The sequence below is a fragment of the Seriola dumerili genome, unplaced genomic scaffold, assembly GCF_002260705.1.
Source record: "Seriola dumerili isolate Sdu_G_001 unplaced genomic scaffold, Sdu_1.0 BDQW01002074.1, whole genome shotgun sequence".
Taxonomy (NCBI): domain Eukaryota; kingdom Metazoa; phylum Chordata; class Actinopteri; order Carangiformes; family Carangidae; genus Seriola; species Seriola dumerili.
Genome location: NW_019176329.1, coordinates 135,825 through 156,890, shown reverse-complemented (window position 1 = coordinate 156,890; position 21,066 = coordinate 135,825). Strand labels below are relative to the sequence as shown.

At 42.2% G+C, this 21,066-nt stretch overlaps 1 protein-coding gene across 1 annotated transcript in view; it reads left to right on the top strand.

The window, feature by feature from the left end:
- The first annotated feature begins 2,969 nt into the window (after nucleotides 1–2,969).
- dock3 (dedicator of cytokinesis 3) overlaps nucleotides 2,970–21,066 on the top strand; it is a 112,234-nt gene continuing 94,137 nt past the window's right edge. Inside the window, exons 1-3 of the mRNA XM_022768986.1 lie at nucleotides 2,970–3,066; nucleotides 3,352–3,435; nucleotides 11,331–11,371. Of these exons, the coding sequence (XP_022624707.1) occupies nucleotides 2,970–3,066; nucleotides 3,352–3,435; nucleotides 11,331–11,371 (222 nt within the window). The remainder of the gene's footprint in view (nucleotides 3,067–3,351; nucleotides 3,436–11,330; nucleotides 11,372–21,066) is intronic.

Sequence of the window (21,066 nt, the reverse complement as noted above, 5' to 3'; positions counted from 1 at the left end):
GTGGGAGAAACTCAACAACATTAGTCTAAACGTAGACGTCTGTGGGACATTATATCAGCTGATTTAAGCGAACTGTAGATTAATGGCTGATAAATAACAAGAAATTAAAGTAAAGGAAAACCAAACTTTTAGTGAATTTGTGCAACTTTATTTTTCAACTGCATAAAATCTTGTCCTTGAACATAACTTGGTCAGAACTCTTCAATAACTAAATGTGAAGGATCCTCATCAAAAAATAAATGAATATTTGCCAATATATTATCTGATTTATGTACTTTTTTTTTTTTTTTTAAACCCTGCAGACTTCGCAATTGGCATCAGCCTTAAAAATCCTGTATCAGCCAGATGTAGTTAGCATCAGCATTAAATTAATCCAGCTGTGATGCGACTCCGGGGGGGGAGAGGACAGTCGACAGTCACAAACACCAACACATGACCACGGGCTGCGTCCGTGCCATTGGCTGTTAATAGGAGTTAAAACAACAAACAGGAGTCAGGTGGTTTGTGCTGGAGGCGTGGCCTAGGGCGGTTGTGACATCATAAAGTTCCAGAAGTCACAATGGCTCGTTTTGAGGCACAGCTTCTGAATAACAGCTGCACGTGTTTCTCCATGGATTAAACACTTTAATACTTCCACAGTTTGAACACAGAACTTTCCACCTGTTTTATAATAATTAAAAAACAAACATGGAAATCTCACTTTCTACAATATGGGACCTCTGAGTGTGAGTCGGTGTCTGCGGTGCTGTTTGTCAGTGCGTCGTGGCGCCTGTCACTGCTCCTCATGTTTTTATGTTTCTGTCTGTTTAGGAATTAGAGCAGCATTAAAGCTTTCACAAAGCTGCTGTTTACGAATCAGTTTTATCTTCTGTCACTCGAGAAACATCAACAGTCGTTGCCCATCAGCATTTTAACAGCATTTTACACGCTTCTTTTACTCTTTTTTATATGAGCGCACTAAAATATTATTGATGCTGGAACACGCTCGTTCTGCAACCGCAAAACAGTTTTACTACCTTTTACTTAGAAAGTAAACTAATGCAAAGTATTAGAGCAGCAGTTGCAGGAACAGCTGAGCTCTGTAGATATACAGTGACAGACGGAGAGTGAGTGTCATGAGGCCTTGAGGAGCGTGACCGCGTCCGGCTCATAAAGTTGGCTTTGTCTCCGAGGTTGATTGACCGCACAGCGAATGAGAAAGTAACTACTGGAATTAAAACGCCGTGACCTCAAGATGTGCGGTCTTCAAACACAAAGAGACTTTATCGAAACAGCCGGTTAGAGAGACAAAGACGGAGCAGATCGAGAGTTAAGATCTGGTCCCGTCTCACTTCGTGCTCTACATTCAGAGCAGACTGCAGCCGCGGCCCGAGCTCACCTCTCCACACACTCACAGAGAAGTGCTGCTTTGTCTTTGAGTTTTACCTCTGACTTCCTGCTAAACAGTTTCAGTGTACAACAGTATGTTCTGATGGTTACATCCTTACGATGTGTTTGATGGAACTGGAGATTTACACCTTGAAAACATTGTTTTTGAAGTGGAATATCCAGGTTAGAAAACTGGGAAGAATTCGTCTTGAAATCTTAAACACTGTTCAGAAACTTATAAAGCTGCTGTAAACACACGCAGATATACACACTCAACACAAGCAACGCAGCTGTGAGCCTTTAGCTGCAGTTAGCAAGAGGCTAAACCGTTAGCAACATTCAACGTAGCCTCTCATCGGCTGCTTTCATGGTAAATCTGCAAAACAAAACCAGCCACTACAACACGTTTAGATAATACAGGAAGAAGTTAGAAGCCTTGCCTCCGATAGGAACGCTCTCTCTCTCTCTCTCTCTCTCTCTCTCTCTCTCTCTCTCTCTACAAAACACCTGTGATTGGCCGAAGTCTCTCGTCCCGAGCTAACAGAACCTGGAGGAGGAGCAGACGTCTAGTTTCCCTCTCAGACTTCTTGAATTACAATTTGCTGAAAGATAATTATAGAGTTTTTGTTTCATTGACGCCAAAAAAACTTCCCGCCGACCTCAGCTTTAAAACTAAATCAATGTTAAACTGCATTATTGCATTTTATGCACAATATTAACTCTGTCGAACGCCCCCGTCCATCACAGAGAGACTCTGACCTCTGACCTTTATCCTCAGCCTTGTCGAGCACATTGTGTTCAATGAAGCCTTTGCACTACCCTGCAAAAAATTCACTTGTGACATATGTACATTTAACTTTTTGCATATTTTTATCCTTCACATTTCATGTTTCTAATCTTTATTTTTCACACCCGTCAGAGCATTATCTGAACACCACACTGACTTTCACCAGAATCAGAATCAGAAACAGAATTAGGTTTTCAACATACAAGGAATTTGCTTTGGTGTTTTGGTGCATGACAATAAACATAGTACGAAGAGAAGAAGTATAAACAAAGATAAAACAAACACTGTAGGTCAGATATCTTGAATATAAAGAGAAAAGATTAACAATAAAATAAAGTATTTACAATAAAAATGTGAAGAAATATTATAGAAAAATATAAATAGAAACAATTTACATACACTTATGAAACCTTTGGACACGTGGACTTGATTGTTTTAGTGATTTAACAGTTCAAAATCCGTCATGGATGAATTCCCTTGTGATGTTTACCTGCTGTGTTGTGATGAACTACATTCTGCTTCTCGTTACAACTTGTTTTAGTGTTTTCTTCCATGTGCTACACATTATTTAACACGACCAATATCAAAAATCCAACAGGCTTTGAACGTAGCATCTCGGTGTTAGGCAGCTGTGAGTAAAGAGTGTGTAGAAATACACAGGAAGAGAAACGGCGAGGGATGAGAGCAGCGTCTCGGCTGCTTCGTGTGACGTTTCAATATTTCATATTTTGGTCCTGCACGCAGTGACACACAGTGAGTGCAGCAGCGAAGTGAAGACGCTCAGAGCTCTGTTGTTTTCTGCTCTGGTGCAGTCATGAGGAATATTAACATCAACACCGCCTGGTACAGCACGGGGCGTGGATCGGGTCAGGCTCTGGTGCTGACGTCACGCTGCTGTCACGGGACGGGCAGTGACGGAGGAAGGGATGAAAGCAGATGAGGGCACAGCTTTGGGATTCATGTGGAACTGTACTTTAAATCAAATTTCTGTTGAATCTTTTTGAAGAATTAAAAACAAATAGAATATTGCTGGATTAATGAAAGATGAAAGATGTCGCCGCCTGACGTCAGTCTCTCATGTTGCCACTGTTTCTGTTTGTCACTGTTTTCTACAGATTTCAGTAAAAACAGCTGCGATTTATTGCTTGCAATAATTCACCTTCCTCTTCCTCTCCCTCTTTTCTTTTCCTCCGCAGTGATCTGCAGCTTCCGGGGCTCAGTGACTCAGGGTTTGGCTCTGGAGGTGGGAGAGACGGTTCAGATTCTGGAGAAATGTGAAGGTAAGATCCTGAGGAGCTGCTACTCCAATAACGTCCCTGATCACTGTTCGAACAGGACTGAGCTTCACTGAAGCGCCAGTGAAACCTCCTCAAGGGTTAGAGATGACCGATGCATCGTAAAGGAGTTTGGACCCTGTGGTTAAATCAGTCGGAAAACATCGATTTTACAGTTGTAGTTCGTTCAGTTTTCATCAGTTTTAAACTGTGTCATGCAACAAAAATGCAACTTTTTGAAGTGGAATATCCAGGTTGGAAAACTGGGATGAATTCGTCTTGAAATCTTAAACACTGTTCAGAAACATATAAAGCTGCTGAAACACACACAGATATACACACTCAACACAAGCAACGCAGCTGTGAGCCTTTAGCTGCAGTTAGCAAGAGGCTAAACCGTTAGCAACATTCAACGTAGCCTCTCATCGGCTGCTTTCATGGTAAAATCTGCAAAACAAAACCAGCCACTACAACACGTTTAGATAATACAGGAAGAAGTTAGCAACCTTGCCTCTCGTCTCTCTCTCTCTCTTCTCTCTCTCTCTCTCGCTCTCTCTCTCTCTCTCTCTCTCTCTCTTCTCTACAAAACACCTGTTGAATGGCCAAGTCTCTCGCCCGAGCTAACAGAACCTGGAGGAGGAGCAGACGTCTAGTTTCCCTCTCAGACTTCTTTGAATGTACAATTTGCTGAAAGATAATTATAGAGTTTTGTGTTTCATTGACGCCAAAAAAATCTTCCCGCCGCCTCACTCAGCTTTAAAACTAAATCAATGTTAAACTGCATTATTGCATTATTATGCACAATATTAACTCTGTCGAACGCCCCCGTCCATCACAGGGAGGACTCTGACCTCTGACCTTTATCCTCAGCCTGTCGAGCACCATTGTGTTCAATTGAAGCCTTTGCACACCCTGCAAAAAAATTCACTTGTGACATATGTACATTTAAACTTTTTGCATATTTTTATCCTTCACATTTCATGTTTCTAATCTTTATTACAAATAAGAAAAGAAGGAAGAAAGATGTTAAAATTATGTCTTCCTGTCCGTGTAGAAATAACCAGGTGACCAGAGTTCGAAACCTGTTGACTGTCGGACCAAAGAACCGTTCAGAAATCTGCTCCTGACGACCTGTGATCAGATCTTCAGAGGATTATAGTGTGAATGTGACTAACGTTAATTAATGTCAGAGAGCAGCTCTTGTGGTTCTGATGTGGCCACTCACTGATCGTCCATGGTTCATTTAAACCTCTTCACTGCTGAGAAGGTCATTTCAAACGAGCACGATCATTTTCCCATCAGGCTTTTGTGTTCACAGGAGCAAGAATGAAGCTTTGTTGTTTAATTTTATTTTGTAGGAGTCACAGTTCTTACAATAAATGTATATACATAAGATACCTGCTCCTCTGCTGCTCTCTTTATCATACAGACTAAAGGACTGACTAAGGATGAATCCTGTTAGTTTATAATATAGAGAACTTTATTCTGCTTTAAAGCTCCATATTTTCTTCTTCTCCTGTGTTTTATCTGAAGAGTTGATCCATAAGAAGATATATCTGTGGTTCATCTCAGTGCAGTTTTACATCTCCTCTCTCAGGCTTCTCTCTGGCGCTCTAATAACAACAGGTCGATGAGCCAATCAGAAGAGAGGAGGCTCTGAGGCTCCTCCATGTGTAGTGTGATTATAGATCAGCTCTAGCTTCTATATTAATACTGTGAAAGTATCAAAGCCTCAGTCCACAGAGAAATGCACACAGCCTGTATTCAGAAACTGAGCCTTAAAACCAGCCGTCAGGACTTCTGGAACTTTGTGATGTCACAACAAAGCAGTCGCCAAGCCCCGCCCACCTGGACCCACCATCCAAACCTTGCAGGATTTGGTTTCTCTGAGTGTTTTTACCTGAAATCTGCTTTATTTTTATTGGATCACTCAGAAAACAGTCAGCCAATCAGAGGAGAGTAGGTTCTGAGCCTCCTCTCCTCTGATTGGCTCACTGACCTGTTGTTACTAGAGCTCCAGAGAGAAGCCTGAGAGAGGAGATGTAAAACTACACTGAGATGGTTTTTATATCTTCTTATGGATCAACACTTAAAATAAAACACAGAAGAAGAAGAAAATCCTGAGAGTAGTTCCTGAGTAAAGATTTTTGTCCTGCAACAAATCCTGAGCCCCTGTAAATACAACCTCCTGAGTTAGTAAGTGTAGCTGTGTGAAACACATTAAGTAATTTAGAAATATTGGTTATGTGTTTTGCTCGACTCCTCTTTCATCTGAAAAGACAACAGCTTTGTAATTTTCCGCCCTGTGTCTGGCGGCAGCAGCAGCAGCAGATTCGTCTCCTGCTCTTTGCCTCAGTGAATCAGGGAAGAAAAGCTTCCACATTAACGCTGCCGCGGTCGCGTTATCACTAACGCACACAGTAGAAACAAAGTGACACTCATTGCTGCATGGTGCATAGTTCTCTCGAATAATTAGTGCAAATAGCCTGTAATAGCCCGGCGCGGGACTGGACGAGAGCCCAACTTATTAGACAGTGTTGCCCCCATTGTTATCCCTAGTTTGACTGGTGGAAATTAGCAGCTCAAACCAGGATGTGTGGGAAACGTTGTCTTTTGCAGATAATGAGTGAGTACGTGCTCCATTAGCCACAGCTGGGCAGGCCGCTGCCATCGATCCCCTGCCAGGGGCTGATGGGAGATTTCTTTACCTGAGGCGGTAAATGCCAGTGAGAGGGAGGAAGAGAGAGAGAGAGAGAGAGAGAGAGAGAGAGAGAGAGGAGGAAATGGCTTCCTCTTCCTCCTGTGTTGTCATCCCTCTTTGTCTTTCATCCTTCCTCTCCACTTCCCTCTACATCTTCCTCTCCTCTTCTGTCTGGTCTTCCTTCTAATCGCACTCAGATCCAATCAGCATCTAATTGGCTCCTGTTATGAAATGCAGCCCTTACAGCGAGGGACATGGGCGATTATCCGAGCCCTTGTGGTCCAAGCTGGCATCACAGCTTTCCTCTTAGCACACAGTGATTATCTGGGCAAACCACGGCTAGCTTTTGTCCAACAGCCCCCTGGCAACTTCAAGATTTCCCCAGCTCCTGTCATTATCTGAACATGCAAATGCATTTTAGAAAAATACTCTCCAACAATGAGGATATTCATGGGAGAATGTTTGCTAATGTTATTGTTAGATATTTATTTTGAGGCAAAACATGTTTTATGAAATATGTTTCGAACAAAAACCCAGTGGTGCTGACTAAGAAATGTCACCAACGATCAGTTTGTCTGTGGAGTTCTGTCTGCTGGATGAACAGTGTGTGTGTGTGTGTGTGTGTGTGTGTGTGTATGTGTATGTGTCATCGTTGCCAATCCAGCTGCTGCAGAAACACTGCAGAGCTTTTACACTGAGTGTTCGAGCTGCAGGGAAGATCTTTCTTAAAACTGTCCGTCCCCGTCTTCTTCCACTTCCCTCCCTGCTCTGACGCCAAATTATCTTCCCCTGACAGAAGCTCAATGGCTGTAATGTCAGTGATGTGGAGGAATGCAATCCCCACCTTCCAGTCTTATAATATGATATAGATTACAGACATAACACTTGAAAACGCATTAGAGTTCGATTAAGGGGCGTAGCAGCGTTTTAAAGTGTGAGATTTTGACTCTTCGCACTGTCAGCATTACTGAAGCACCTGCAGTCACAGCCGAGGACTGCCTCTTTATTTTTGAGAGGCTTTTCAGCTGTGACACATCTTCCACAGCGAAATGCTGTTAGCGTGGACGACCAGGAGAGAGATGGCTGCTGGTAAATATTAAAATTTTAAAAAGACTGGTCAGTGATTTTAGGACGTAGTAGAAGACAATTGTGAAACAGCCTCCGAGTATCAGCTGGTTTCAGCCTTTAATCTTCTCTCTCTTCTCTGTGCTCACACATACAGTGTTTTAACACAGCTGAATACAAAATGAAGCTGTTCTCATTTACATGTTTTCTGATTCTGTTGTCATGACAACGGAACAAGTTTGAAACAGTGACTGAAACGCGGCTCATTAAGGCTAAATTTTAACTTCCAGGCCGTTTTCCAAGCTGCTGCTAAAATCCTGATTTTTATAACCAAGACGTCGTCTGACAAAATCACCAAACACAAGAGTGAAAAACAAAGACTGAGCTGTGATTTCAGCTCTATTTACTTGTAACATTATCACTCAGTAGGAAAGTTAGAGGAAACAGAATATCTTCCTTATTTAGTCCTAAAAAGTCGCCTGATTTGACGCTACTTGCTTCTTTGAAAGAAAGTCTGAAACAGTCTTAAACAGTCTGAAAAGTCTGTAAATCTGGTGACAAATGTGCTAAGTTGTTAACGCTCCTTGTTCGTGCCAATTTGTTTTGAAAGAGCAGCAGCCAATAGGGAAACTCAGACACTCAGCAGGCCAATGATGTAACTTGATCACTCAGTCACGGACATTTCGTGTTTATAGCGCTGGCCCTGCTGCAGCCAACAACCAGGCTGTGAGGAGATGAAATAGTGACGTGGGTAACACGAGTCATTCGGTCAGTAAACCTCTGGATCATAAAGTAGATATCCTAAAATGTTTTTGGCCATAACTCGAGAATTCATACGTTAATTATGACACAACGATGAAGCGGTGAGATTTTCCATCCAAACGGTCGAAGGTCAACTTCACTGTGGCATCATAATGTTCTCCACAAACAAATCTTCATTGTTCAACATTAAACAACCACGAGGAGGAAATTCTAATCATCGATGTTTGCACAGTGCACTAATTTAACACTGATGATCAATACCTGAGCACCGGCAGTGCTGTGTAAACTGAGGACGCTGTGTTCACAGCGAGTAGCTCGGTGCCTCAGCTGCAGCTCACACCTTCTGTTGAATCGCTGTCATAACTGTAATTGCAATGAAAACGCCCTCTCGGGTGCTGTTACTGCATCAACAAGCAATTTCTTCCTTCATGAAGTAGCTGGAGGTGCGTTCTGCAGGGAGAGGAAGCGTCATTTAAGACTCATATTCAGCTGATTTTAATAGCTTGATGGAAACCTGCATTTATTGTATAACGCTGCATTCATAATGACTTCAGTCTGAACCTGCATTAATTCAACAAAAGTGGCTCCTCCAGTTCTGCCTCCCACTTAAAAATGATTCACACTGATTATTGTTGTGAATTATTTTGATAACGGTGCGAAAATGATTATTCTAATAACCGCTCAGTGAGCCGATTGGATGCAGAGGGAGAGAGCGGCCGTGCGACAACGGACAAATTAGACACATACATGCACCTGCGTTCACACGGAGGCACCACACACACACACACACACACACACACACACACACCTGATCTGTCATCTCCGCTTTCACTGATATATAATAATCATATTCACACTCTCACTGACAAATGAATTGTTTCTTCCAATCTTTCTGTCCTCTTTTGTGTTTTTCTAGTGAACACACTTGGCTACAGAAACACACACACACACACACACACACACACACACACACACGTACCCTCATTTCAACCCTTACAAATAGGCCCAGACACTGCCGGTCCAGCCCCAGTCTGATTATCATATAGATGAGAGGCTGGGGAGTAAACACAGCCATCTTAACGAGGGTGATAAATGAATCTTGATTGGTTATTAATTAACCAGCCAATTAAACACCCATCTCCATATTTATATCAGATTATGGAGAACTACTGAGGAACTGGATCTCATGATCTTGCAAAAAGATAAGATGGAAATAAATATGAAGAATCCCGGCCGATGCAGAGTTAGTTTTTTTCTAAATGTTTAAGAAGTTTAAAAGTTATTATCAGGGAAACGACCTATTTCACAGTCTTTTAGGAAATTTCTCGACTTTTTCTTTTCAGAAATGTCAGACAAAATGTTCATCACAAACTCAAACAAGATGGACATCGTGGAGATTCAGATAACGTCAGAGATTCGTCGGCTCTGATCGAAGTGTGATAAATCGTCTCCGTAGCGGCGAACACTGTGGAGGTCGGAGAGGGTCAGAGCAATAATGTGCATCGTTTTGATATGAACGTCTCTTTTTGCTTCACTCTGTCCGTGACAGAAAGCGTTCGGCCAAGCCTCACGATTCCAGGAACCACAGACACAATCGTTTTTATTTCCACTTGGATGGAGACGGATGACGTCCCCGCGGTCTGAGAGCGCGTCTCGGTGCTTTCCTTTCCTGTACATGTTTAGTCCCTGGATACAAGTCATTTTTCAGCTGTCAAGGTTTTTACTTCGAGTTGAGTCAACTTTCATGACAGCTTTCTACTCCACAGAGGCATCTGATGAATGTCCCTCCATGTGGAAAGAGCTTTTGTGCTCTCTGAGTTACACACTAACACACACACACACACACACACACACACACAGAGACACAAACACTGGATTCCAGCTCTTTGCTTTTAAACTGCGAGGCCTCCCAGCAGGGAAGTCACAGGAGGGACAGACGTGAGAACGACAGGTTCACACAAATCTGACCGCACAGACTAAATCACCTCTTTTATTAGTTTCCCTGTGACTCACTCTTTCTGAGGACGTTGTTGTCTCCGGTGTCCGTCAAGAATAATGGTCCAAAAATCTGCTTTGAAAGCATAAAAAAAAAAAGATTCTCCTTACAACTGCAGAACCTGAGAATCATCACATTTGAAAGTTTCCTCCAGTATCACAGTGATGCAGTGACAGGAGCTGCTAATAACTCATTCTGCAGCTTTTAATGAGGAGAATCCGACAGAACGTGAACAAACAGGTTTAAAAAACAAACAAAACAGGGCTCAAGTTGTAGCCCTCAGCTGTTGGGGGGGGGCAGAAGGTCAGACTGTGAAAACCCTGGAAACCAGAGACTAAAACTTGAAACTGAATTTTAACCTTCAGCCCTTGGAAGATAAATATCGACCAATCAGAAGTCGAGGCTGACGGAGACCTAGTTATCATGATACTGACATTTACAATTATTTTTTTGTTTGCGTTCATGTCTCTAATGATGTCCTCACTCTAAAGTTCTCCTGTACTGGTTCTCACAAAGATGGAACTACAACACACACACACACACACACACACACACACACACACACACACACACACTAGAGTGAATCTGTCTTTAGCTCCCGGCGTCGTGTCTCTGCCTCTGTCTGACTTTGTCACGCACATCTATAAGCTTCTATGGAAGTGTAGACACTCCTCAGGGCACAGAACTAGTCCCACACACACACACACACACACACACACACACACACACACACACACACACGCAACGGAAAACTTCAGTCATGGATCCAACCCAACTATTACTCACTAAATGTCCACATGGCTGATGAATATTGATAATAAACATTGATTGCCTGATTGTTTTTCCTCTCTGATGGCGTCAAATCAAAAGCAAACACATCTGCAGATGAAACTTTATCAAATTACATCTTTATATTCATAACAGATTTACATGAAGTGAGCAGACAGGGTCGTGCAGCACATCGACTTGTGTGATACAGTCCAGCCCAAAGATCACGGTGTGCAAAGACAAGACGAGGGTCGGACTGCAAAGCTGCAAAATATAAAAATCTCTTATGAAAAATACATGGTGCATATGGAGGGAAGTGATAAAACCACACCAGTGTTTTAGTCTAATTAAATCAGGGCTGCCTCACTGTTTTACTTTAGTGTTGCTGAACATTTTCCGCTGCTTGGTGGAATTTCATGGTAGTTGTTGTTTTGTTCTTTGCTCCACTCAGTGATTTGATGCTTTTAAGACGGAGTTTCCTTTTATCTGTGTCAACAAAGATCTCCGGAGCTGAAGTCGCCATGGCGGCTGACTCACAACCGTCTCTAACTCTGAATCTGTGTGTTTTGCTCGCCCGTCTTAGTCACTGAGGTTTGTGTTTTCTTTCAGGATGGTACAGAGGGTTTTCGACGAGGAAGCCGAATGTCAAGGTAAGAGAGACTGACAGCTTCTGCTCCTCCTCTCTCACGCTGCTTCACTAATGACACTTTCCTCCTCTTGCACTTCCTTCTTTTTCTCTCCATGTCTTCGATTCTCTTTTGTCTCGTCTCTGTTGTGGTGAAATGAGTTATTTATGTGGCCAGAGTCTCTGACTGCACGTCTGATGTGAAGGAGACTTTTCCTCTGTTTCCTTCTGCCTTCCACACTTCTGCTTTGCTTTCCTCTCCATCTGTTTGTCTTCACACTTCACACAGCGGGAGACAGACGGTACACATCAAGTCACGCCATGAAGTGAAGATTCCCGCTTCAATTTTGTAAAAAACAGAGTGTAAAATCAACTTTAACTCATCTATGAGTTAAATGACTGTTTGTACAGTCTGATGGTTGAAGAGCATGAAGGAAGGAAAAGTCCAAGCGCTGAGTGAAATGTGATATTTGATAATATTCCTGTGGTTATGTTACAGTCCGTCTGGGAAACACTGACCAGGATATAAACTTGCAGGGTCGGAAAGTCGGTTTGGCTTCGGGCCAGTTTCTTTCTGATCCATTAGATGGCGGGTCAGAACATAATCAAAGGCTAATTTAAGAAATTGATTCATAAAAATGCAGCTGGAATCTGTTTAGTGACTGTTCACATGTGCAGCTGTGGCCCACAGTCACATATTAAACGCTTGACTGATTCTTTTGTCACATCGCACGTCGTATACCACACCGAGGGAGTGACGTTGAACTGAATATCAGCAGCCTGGTGCATGATTCAGCTCGTCACTCCCTCAGTGTGATTTCACTTTCATACACCAGGTCTCCAAACGCCGTGTTAGTGAAATAAGCAACAACAGATTATGATCTGTTTGTTTATTTCATCATCTATTTGGCTACACCAACACAAATAGCTCCACAACTGGACTGGTACTGGACTGTTGCTAAGCAACACATAAACATTGTCCTGCCCTGCACAGTGCACACTAGCTTGCTACTCCGTCTGCACCTGTTACCTGTTACCTCAGGTGTTTCTGAAGTGTCCAGGCTTCTTCCTTCATCCTCTCCTGACGACCGCACATCACTTACTTCAAATGGAGTGATAAATGTTAAAGGTCCCAGTGCTGTTATACTCTATATCAGCATCATGGAGTTCCTCTCGTCCAATCAGATCACTCGGTCGGGAACTAACTGTTGTGTAAATGTCACTATTCCAGAGGTCCGTCAAGAAAGCATCAGAACCTTTGGAACTTCCTGTCAGAACCTTTCAGAATTAAACCTCTCAATAGCTCGAAATAAATAATAGCTGCAAAAAAAAGAAAAAAAATAAGAACTTTCTCACGCTTTTATTTTGCAAAAATCGTTAAAAAGAGACGGTGTTGTTGTGGGAGCTGTGCACAGACTGTGTAACAGAATAATGAGGGTCGATTCTCTGATTCTCCAGTTGGACATTATAACTACACGTGGAGCTGTAACTCTGATATTGTAAGAATAAAAAGATTATCTAAGTAATCTGACGGCCAGATATCATTGTTGAGATACAGTAAACACCTCTGAGACCAGAGAGAGAGAGAGAGAGAGAGAGAGAGAGAGAGAGAGAGTCTGCAGGCGTTAATGAAAACTGATAACATGAAGTTTCTGTCTGATCCTGCAGTTTATTTTTCTTTCACAGCTGCAGCTTTTTAACATGGTTAAAATAAATTAAACAAAAACAGTCATGAATAACAACGTTTCCTGTTATCTTCGTTTAAATGTCATCTCCGCCACGCAGCACATGACGTGTTTTTATTTTTTCATATTTAGGTAAATGAACGAGCAGAGAGAACATTATCTCATGAGCATGATGAAGTAATGTAATGTCGGCATTCAAAAAGAAAAAAGTCTAAAGCAAATTCATTGTTAAATAAAGTAATTGGGTAAAAAATGTCAGAAGCCTTCGACACAGAAAGATTACAGACGAATTTAACAGAGTTATTATTAACTGGCCAACTGGTATCTTAAGATGTAAAACTATCGTTGTAGTTCTTCCACTAATGCATTTTCAGTTGACTGAACTTTACGCCTTTATTGATGCTGGACACTAGACTGATGACAGGAAATGAGGTCAGAGAGACACGGGAGTGACAAAAGTCTGTGACGTGACGTGACGTGAACCAGGAGACACCTTTACTCCCCACAGCTGTTACTCTATCCTCACCATGACGACAGATGTTACACGGCGCGTGATGTCCTGGTGGGTTCAGCCCGCAGGTCTTCAGGTCGCTCTGATTGTAAACATGTTTATTTGCTTTATTTGTTTATTTACCGCAGGAACCGTCAGTAACAACAGTAACACGGTCTGTTGTCTGAGGTTAGATCTCACAGCCTGTGGCGGTTCGTATGTTGTTTACATGCTCTCTGCATCACAGTAACTACGACAACAATGTGACACGACGATCGCTGCAAAGAAACTCTCTCGTCTGTTAGAAACTCGCCCTGTAGCTGCAGTTGATGACATCCCGCTGCTGCTGCATGAAACCCAGAAACCTGGAAACAATTCTGTCAAGAATGAAGGGAAGAAAAATAATTTCTGAATCTCTGAACTGAAAAAAAAACTGAACAGGAGAATTCTTTGATATAATGTTTGTCAAACCGTCTCAATGCAGAACTCTGTTCGGTCTTAATGATGAAAACACGAACTTCCACGTTTCTGATCCAACATCAGCTACAGGAATGAGTCAGTTGCAAAGTATTGCAGCATCTTACTGGAACAAACACGTATTCAAAACCATGACATCGCGACATAATGTACAGTATAAGGTCCGAGGTTATTATCGTTCACTCAAACAAACAAAATAACAACAACTAGACGACTGTGTTTACAGAACTACTAAACCAACTAAAGTCACAGAGAAAATGTTTTTAGTTTGTGTCTCTAGTATAAAGCCTTTATAGTATTAAAGTATTTTGGGTGGATATGAAACCCTATCTTCACATGTCGACTTTAAGTGTCCAAAACATTCACTGTGTTAATGATGTCAAGTATTTTATTGTGAATTAACAGCAATCATGTGTCACAGAGCTGCAGCAACCTGACAAACACCTCATATCACAAAGATCTCAAACTCACACTGAAACTAATAAAAAACTAAACTAAATGAACAAACCTGCTTTAAAACTAATTGAAATTCAAACTGAAATTAAAAATAAAACAAAATAAAGTATTATAACCCTGATACAGTACATACTGCTATTTCTGTCACATGTGATGTTTATAACTCAGTGCATCACTGAATGTCTTCCAGGAGAGACTGTTTGAAAGTGTGTGGCTTTAAACAATTATCCCGTCCCTCTCGGTGACGGCCAGATGTTCACCCTGTAACAGCTGTAAACACTTTCACCTTCTGATGAACATGTTGCACAAACCACCAGTCGCTTGTTATGTTCCCCCTCATAGAAACTAACGATAAAATATTCTGATTAAATGTATAAAATATAATAAATATAATGAAGTTTCATATTCAGATCTGCAGCTTTGACACATTTCACCGTGTTAATGCTTTTACCCAGACGGACTCACCGCTCTGTCTGTGGGTGTTTCACAGATAATCTCACAGGGAAATGAACCTCCAGCCTTTTCCAGGTTTATAAATTTTAATGTCCATCGGTTGTAGATTATTATCATATATATATATATATATATATACAGCAGCACCTACAGCGTGCGCCCTATTTAACAAAGTGGAAGTTCATCTTGTGAAAAGTCTTGATAACAAGCGACTGGAACATGGAATATAGGAGGAGGTGTCGATTTCATGCGGTTTATAAAGTTGCATTTGTGAGATTAGAGAACGTGACGTTTGAGTCCGGTGTGTGTGTGTGTGTGTGTGTGTGTGTGTGTGTGTGTGCTGGAAGAAATCCAGTCCGATTATGTTTGAGAAAGTCGATGTGATTTACAGACGCAGACTTTAAGCACTGCAGTGGATGAGTATTATGTCTGATGAATGCGGTGCATCAGTGTCTGAACAGATTTTATTGAAGCAGACTCTCTGACCCCGTGCTGGTTATGACTCATGCTAACAGCTTTATATCCATCTCTTCTTTTAAGCGCCACGCCTGGATCAGGAGCTAACAGGCTTCTGGGTTTTTAGTCTTTTAAAAAAAAAAAAAAAAGCTCTTTTGTGTTTGGTCCTGCTCTGTCTCATTCTCCATATGCACCAGCCTTCTGTTTTATTCTGCTGCGCTCCATCCTGCTCCATCCTGCTGCATATAAGAGGCTTTGCTGTCGAGCTTTACTATATCTAGACAGCGGCGTTTCCTGGAGCTGTTGTCTCGGTGTCCGGCCGGGTGTTCTGTGTTCTAGATAGCAGAGGCATTAACACCGGAGAGATCATCTGCCGGGGGCTTTGTATTTTGTATTTTCGTCTTAGGCGGAGAAGGAAAGAGGTGATGCTGAAAATAAAACACGAGCACCTCTGGAGATTGTGTTAAATACATCAGGAGCAAACTGTCGGTACAACAAATCAAAAACACTCATTAGAAGTAACATTTAATCTTTCTCACAGACCTTGTCTTTTGATAAATTACTTGTAGATATTTGTGCAGAAACTATTGTCACCTGTTGCCATGGCGAGACGCTCGGCTGCTCAGTTTGTCTGCAGGATATTTGGGTCCAAAAACGAAGGCCTGTAAAATATTTAACTTTCGGTCGTTGATTTGGTTTTAATTTCTTCACTCTCAGAAACAAATGACCTGTGAAGCCACGTTTGTGCGTTAATATCTTCACGTCAATCGTTTCATCATGAAATAATATCAACGTCTGGAAAAATATGAAAACATAGGATCTGAACATTGATATTTTATTGGTGATATAAACAAGGTTTGACACATGCAGCATCTCCCTGACACGCTGAAGCGCAGCACACAGGAGTTGGTTTACAGTGAAGACGTATTCTTCACATTTCCTTATGTTGAAACTACATATTTTTAATAAGATGAGATGTATTGCTTCCATGAAATAAAACAGGATTGTCTCCATATGGCTCCTCTGTACTGTGCGGTGCTGCTGCCTGATATATGAGCTGTACTGTATCTCCATGACAACCACACAGCTCCAGGATGCTCCCCAGCATCAGATGAATGTCGAAGTGGGACGAATCCTCACCGTCCTGTGAGGACTCTGAGGACTCTGCGTTAAGTTTCAAACGCGACGGAAGTAGCGTGGGATCATGGGAGTTTTTTGTCTTCACCAACAGTCACCTGCTGTCTGCTTCTCCTGGTTTGGATTCTCAGATATAACGTAGAAGTTACATAAGATAACTTTAAACAGAGACGTTTAACAGGTCCTTCTTAAGGCTTGTCTTTGTTAGAAACAGACTATATGAAATGGAAAACATTTGATCATGTGGACATGATACCGATGTGCATAATGTGTGTGAAGACATTCGTCAGACTCTGTCACAGTCAGATACACAGAAGAACTGTTTTTATAAAGCTGTTGTTACCTGAGACAGGTAGGCAGACAGGGTGAAGGTTGGCGCCGTGAAGAGAAGCTGGCTTGCTGGTGGAAATTAGATCTTGTCGAGAGCTTCCAAGACTGCACCTCCAGAGAAAACCTCGACTTATAGTGGACTAACATAACAGCTTGTCTGTGGGCGGCACACTGCCATTCATTACTGTAGGTTACAGCGAGGGCAATGGGATGCAGCACAGCGGGATAATAGGAAAGAAAAAGTTGAAGTTCAGGTTTCCTCATGCAACTCCAACATGAGGGAACTAGAGAGCGCTGCAGGAGACGGACCGTCTAACCACCAGCTCTGCCGCTCTCTTTCACTGCAGTTGCAACAGACGCCCAGAAGAGCATGACGGACTCAAACAGACACGTCGAAGCTAAAAAAAAAGTCCTGATTCTTTTAAATCTCCGTTCACATTATTTTTAAACCTTTGATGGATCAAAAGCCACAGAGCCCCGTCGCTCTCCACTGTCGGGCTCAGAGGTCAGAGAACAGCAGCAGGACACAATGAACGTCAGTGTAGAAACTCCTCAGGGAAGTGACGCCAACGAGCGGCTGGTGCAGACGCCTGCGAACAGGATGTGTTTTATATATATATATATTTCTGTTGTAGTCGTTATTGGGAATAAATCTGAATTCGATAAAACCTTTATATCTCAGCCTCTGATGGAGAAAGAAACAGGAAGTAAAAACCAGTTGAGACCTTAAACCTTTGACTTTATTGTAAATCACTGGCTTTACAGTCGAAATTGTATATGGCTCAAAAAACAAACACATCCGTCAACATTCTCAGTTCAGTTTAACATTTATAGATTTATTTTTTTTTAAAGCTGATGAACATTAGAGTAAAGGAAATGATTTACAATAAAAGCCAAAGGTTTAAGGTCTCAAATGGTTTTTATTTCATGTTTCTATCTGCTGAGAAATAAAGGTTAGCATTAGCGGTGCATCAGGTGAATGTTTACCTCGAGCTAGTGGTGATACTGGCTCGCCAATCCTCCTCCTCCAACATGTCTCTCACCTTGTTTAGCAGGTGGAAGTCTGTGTCTGAATCTTCTGAAGTCTTTGCTTTTGTTTGTTTTCGCCCAGGTAACTGCAGTTAGCGCTCACGTCGATTTCATGCGGTTTATAAAGTTGCATTTGTGAGATTAGAGAACATGACGTTTGAGTCCGGTGTGTGTGTGTGTGTGTGTGTGTGTGTGTGTGCCGTGTCTCCTCCTTCGCCTCTCTCTCCCAGCAGAGTGGCATCAGCCCAATCCTGTTAGTTCCACCCTAATCACCTGGTTTCTCCACAATCGCTTCGCTGGTCGAGACGAATCATTACGTCTCCCTCAGGAAATGCCTTCCTGCTCCGACTCGTCACTGATCCAGCAGCAGCTCTGTAGAGACCTCCGCACTCTGAGGTTCATCAGCATTCACATTACCGAGACCATCAGGGCCACAGAGAGAGGGCAGCTCGCAGTCAATGAGAGCAGTGTGCTCCAATCAGCCGGCGCTGTACAGCTGTGAGAGAGTCGCGGCTACACCGCTGATTACAGCTCAGTAACCGCACTGACACGAGTGAACGTCTGACTCGGTCTCAACCAAAACCAAATACGACTGACTTCATAAAAGTGGGATTTATCACACAGCTGTTCTGTTGGATTGCAGTGGATTAAACTGGATTATACATTAGCTTGTACAGGTTCAGTTGTACAATAGACAGAAACCATGAGACTCCGTCGCACTTCAACAGGGAAACCCGTCTGTGTTTGAGGTCAGCTGAAATGCGACTGAGGTTAAAGTGCTAAATCTCGTGGATTAGATGTTTTGTTTTTGCTTTTCATCAGAACTCACACAAAAATAAAAACAAAGAGGAAAACGTTTAAATATTAAAGTCACTGTATCAACTGTTGGGAAAAAAAACTGATTCACGTTTTTACGGTTCTTTTTTTTTTTACTGTATTATTTACTCTGAGCTAATGTAATACCAGCTAGCAGCTAACAGTTAGCCCAGGAGCTAGCTTGTTAGCCTGATATCATCTGTGCGTAAACCATTGAATAAATCCTCATATTTAACGGCGCCGCTTAACTTGCTAACTGCTAACAGCTAGCTGCTAACTGTTATTGTCCGACCATCTGTTTACAGGAAGCTTCAGGTTCACAGCTTGGTGCTTCAGAATAAAAGCACCAGTGATTCAGCTTTGATTCCTTTCATGACAACAGTTCTTTATTTAACTTATTGTAAAAGTAGTTTATTTAACTAAATTACAACAGTAATTAATAACATGACATAATGTGACATGACATGTAGAAGTGTGTGTGTGTGTGTGTGTGTGTGTGTGTGTGTGTGTGTGTGTGTGTGTCACTGATGCATCTCCCACTGCAGGACAGTGAAGGACATTATGTTTGTGTTTGAGGTGACTGCTGATCAACTCTGCCAAATTGAATACACACCTGAGTGCCAACTGCTCTACGCCAGGTGTAAACACACACACGCACACACACACACACACACACACACACACACACACACACAAACACAAGAGAAGTGACCGCAATCTGTCTCTCCCACTGAAATCCAGCCTAAACACCAGTGAAAGCGACTTCCTGTTCAGTCACCTTCCAGCAGAGATTAAACCAATCAGGGTCGAGTGNTAATCTGTCTCTCCCACTGAAATCCAGCCTAAACACCATGTGTGCGATCGCGTGCTTGGCTCAGTTCAGTGAAAGCGACTTCCTGTTCCGTCACCTTCCAGCAGAGATTAAACCAATCAGGGTCGAGTGTCACAAACACACACACATGCACACATGTAAACACAATCAGCAGGGCCTCACTTCTCTCACATCATCACACCAGACACAAGATTTTTGTCCAAATCAGGATCTGTAGACGTCAGATGTTGAGTGCGATCTTCGATGTGTGGACTGCTGGGTATCTTTTTGTACTGCGTGCAGGCAGCAGGTGTGTTTGTGTGTGTGTGGTCGTTTGCATTTAGCTGATACACTGTGTCATCAGTATTATGATAATGTGTATCACAAGCACTAAACACAAAGCAGGTAAAAGGTCGGAGTTCTGAATCCTGATGTGTCGCAGTTTGAAAGCAAAAGATTGAAAATATGGAGATGAGAAAGGGAGATGAATCTGAGTGTGTGTCGGTGTGTGTTTGGCTGGTTTTATCACACTGGGATGTCAAGCTCCTCAGCACGGCCTCACGCAGCGGGCATTAAAGGCTCCGCTCTGCAGGGAACAACGCTTGGAGATCACACCTGGCACAATACGAGTCAGGTTTAGACAACGCCGTCTGCATCTCACTGTGTGTGTGTTTGTAAGTGATTCAGTGAGGGACGGGGGATCTATTCAAACTCAGAAGTGTTTACACTGATTTGACTTCTTTTTAGAGAGAGGAGAGGGACAGTATTCAGTATTGAAACTGAAGGTTAATACTTTCCAGTGTGTGAAATTTAAGACACACACACACACACACACACACACACACACACACAGACGCTGTGGTGAATAAAAACGACACTGACACCACCGTGCAGCTTGTTCTGGGTGGGAACCAAATCAGACCCGACAACGACAAACAAACACAAAGCAGAAGAATGTGTGAATATAAAAATGGAGAGTGTCAACAGAGCAGAGCCGGAGGTCACCTGGTCTCTGAAAACGTCTTCACACTGTGAGCGAAGGTTCACGATCGTTCACGCCGCGGCTGAATGAGTCGTGTGTAACGTGACGTTGTCTAATCTGAGTCAACGTCACATGACGTTAACGAACAGGCGACACACACGTGGGATTGGTAGTTGATTGTTGACACCGGAGTTATAAAGATATAAAGTCGTTCACCGGAGACGACGGATATATTTCTGGCTGAGACGGTGTTCAGTTCAGTTTGTATTAATCACTAAAAGGGGAAACAGCAGCAGCTCAGCACCTTAAAACTAAAACGTTCCTCTTCAGTCTGGCTTTGAATCAAATATGATTTTTACACATTCATCACTTTATTTTATTGTATCTATGTTGTAAATTGTATTTTATTCTATTTTATCTGTTATTTTATTATTCATTTTCTTATGTTTTTTATTTGTTTGCTAAAGTTATTATAGCTTTTAAATCTATCTAGTTGTAGTTCATTGTTTGCTCATCAGTCATCCTCAAAGCATTTTGAACTGCAGTAACCTGAATGAAGAGTGCTGTACAAATCAAGTTTGATTGATTGATTGATTGA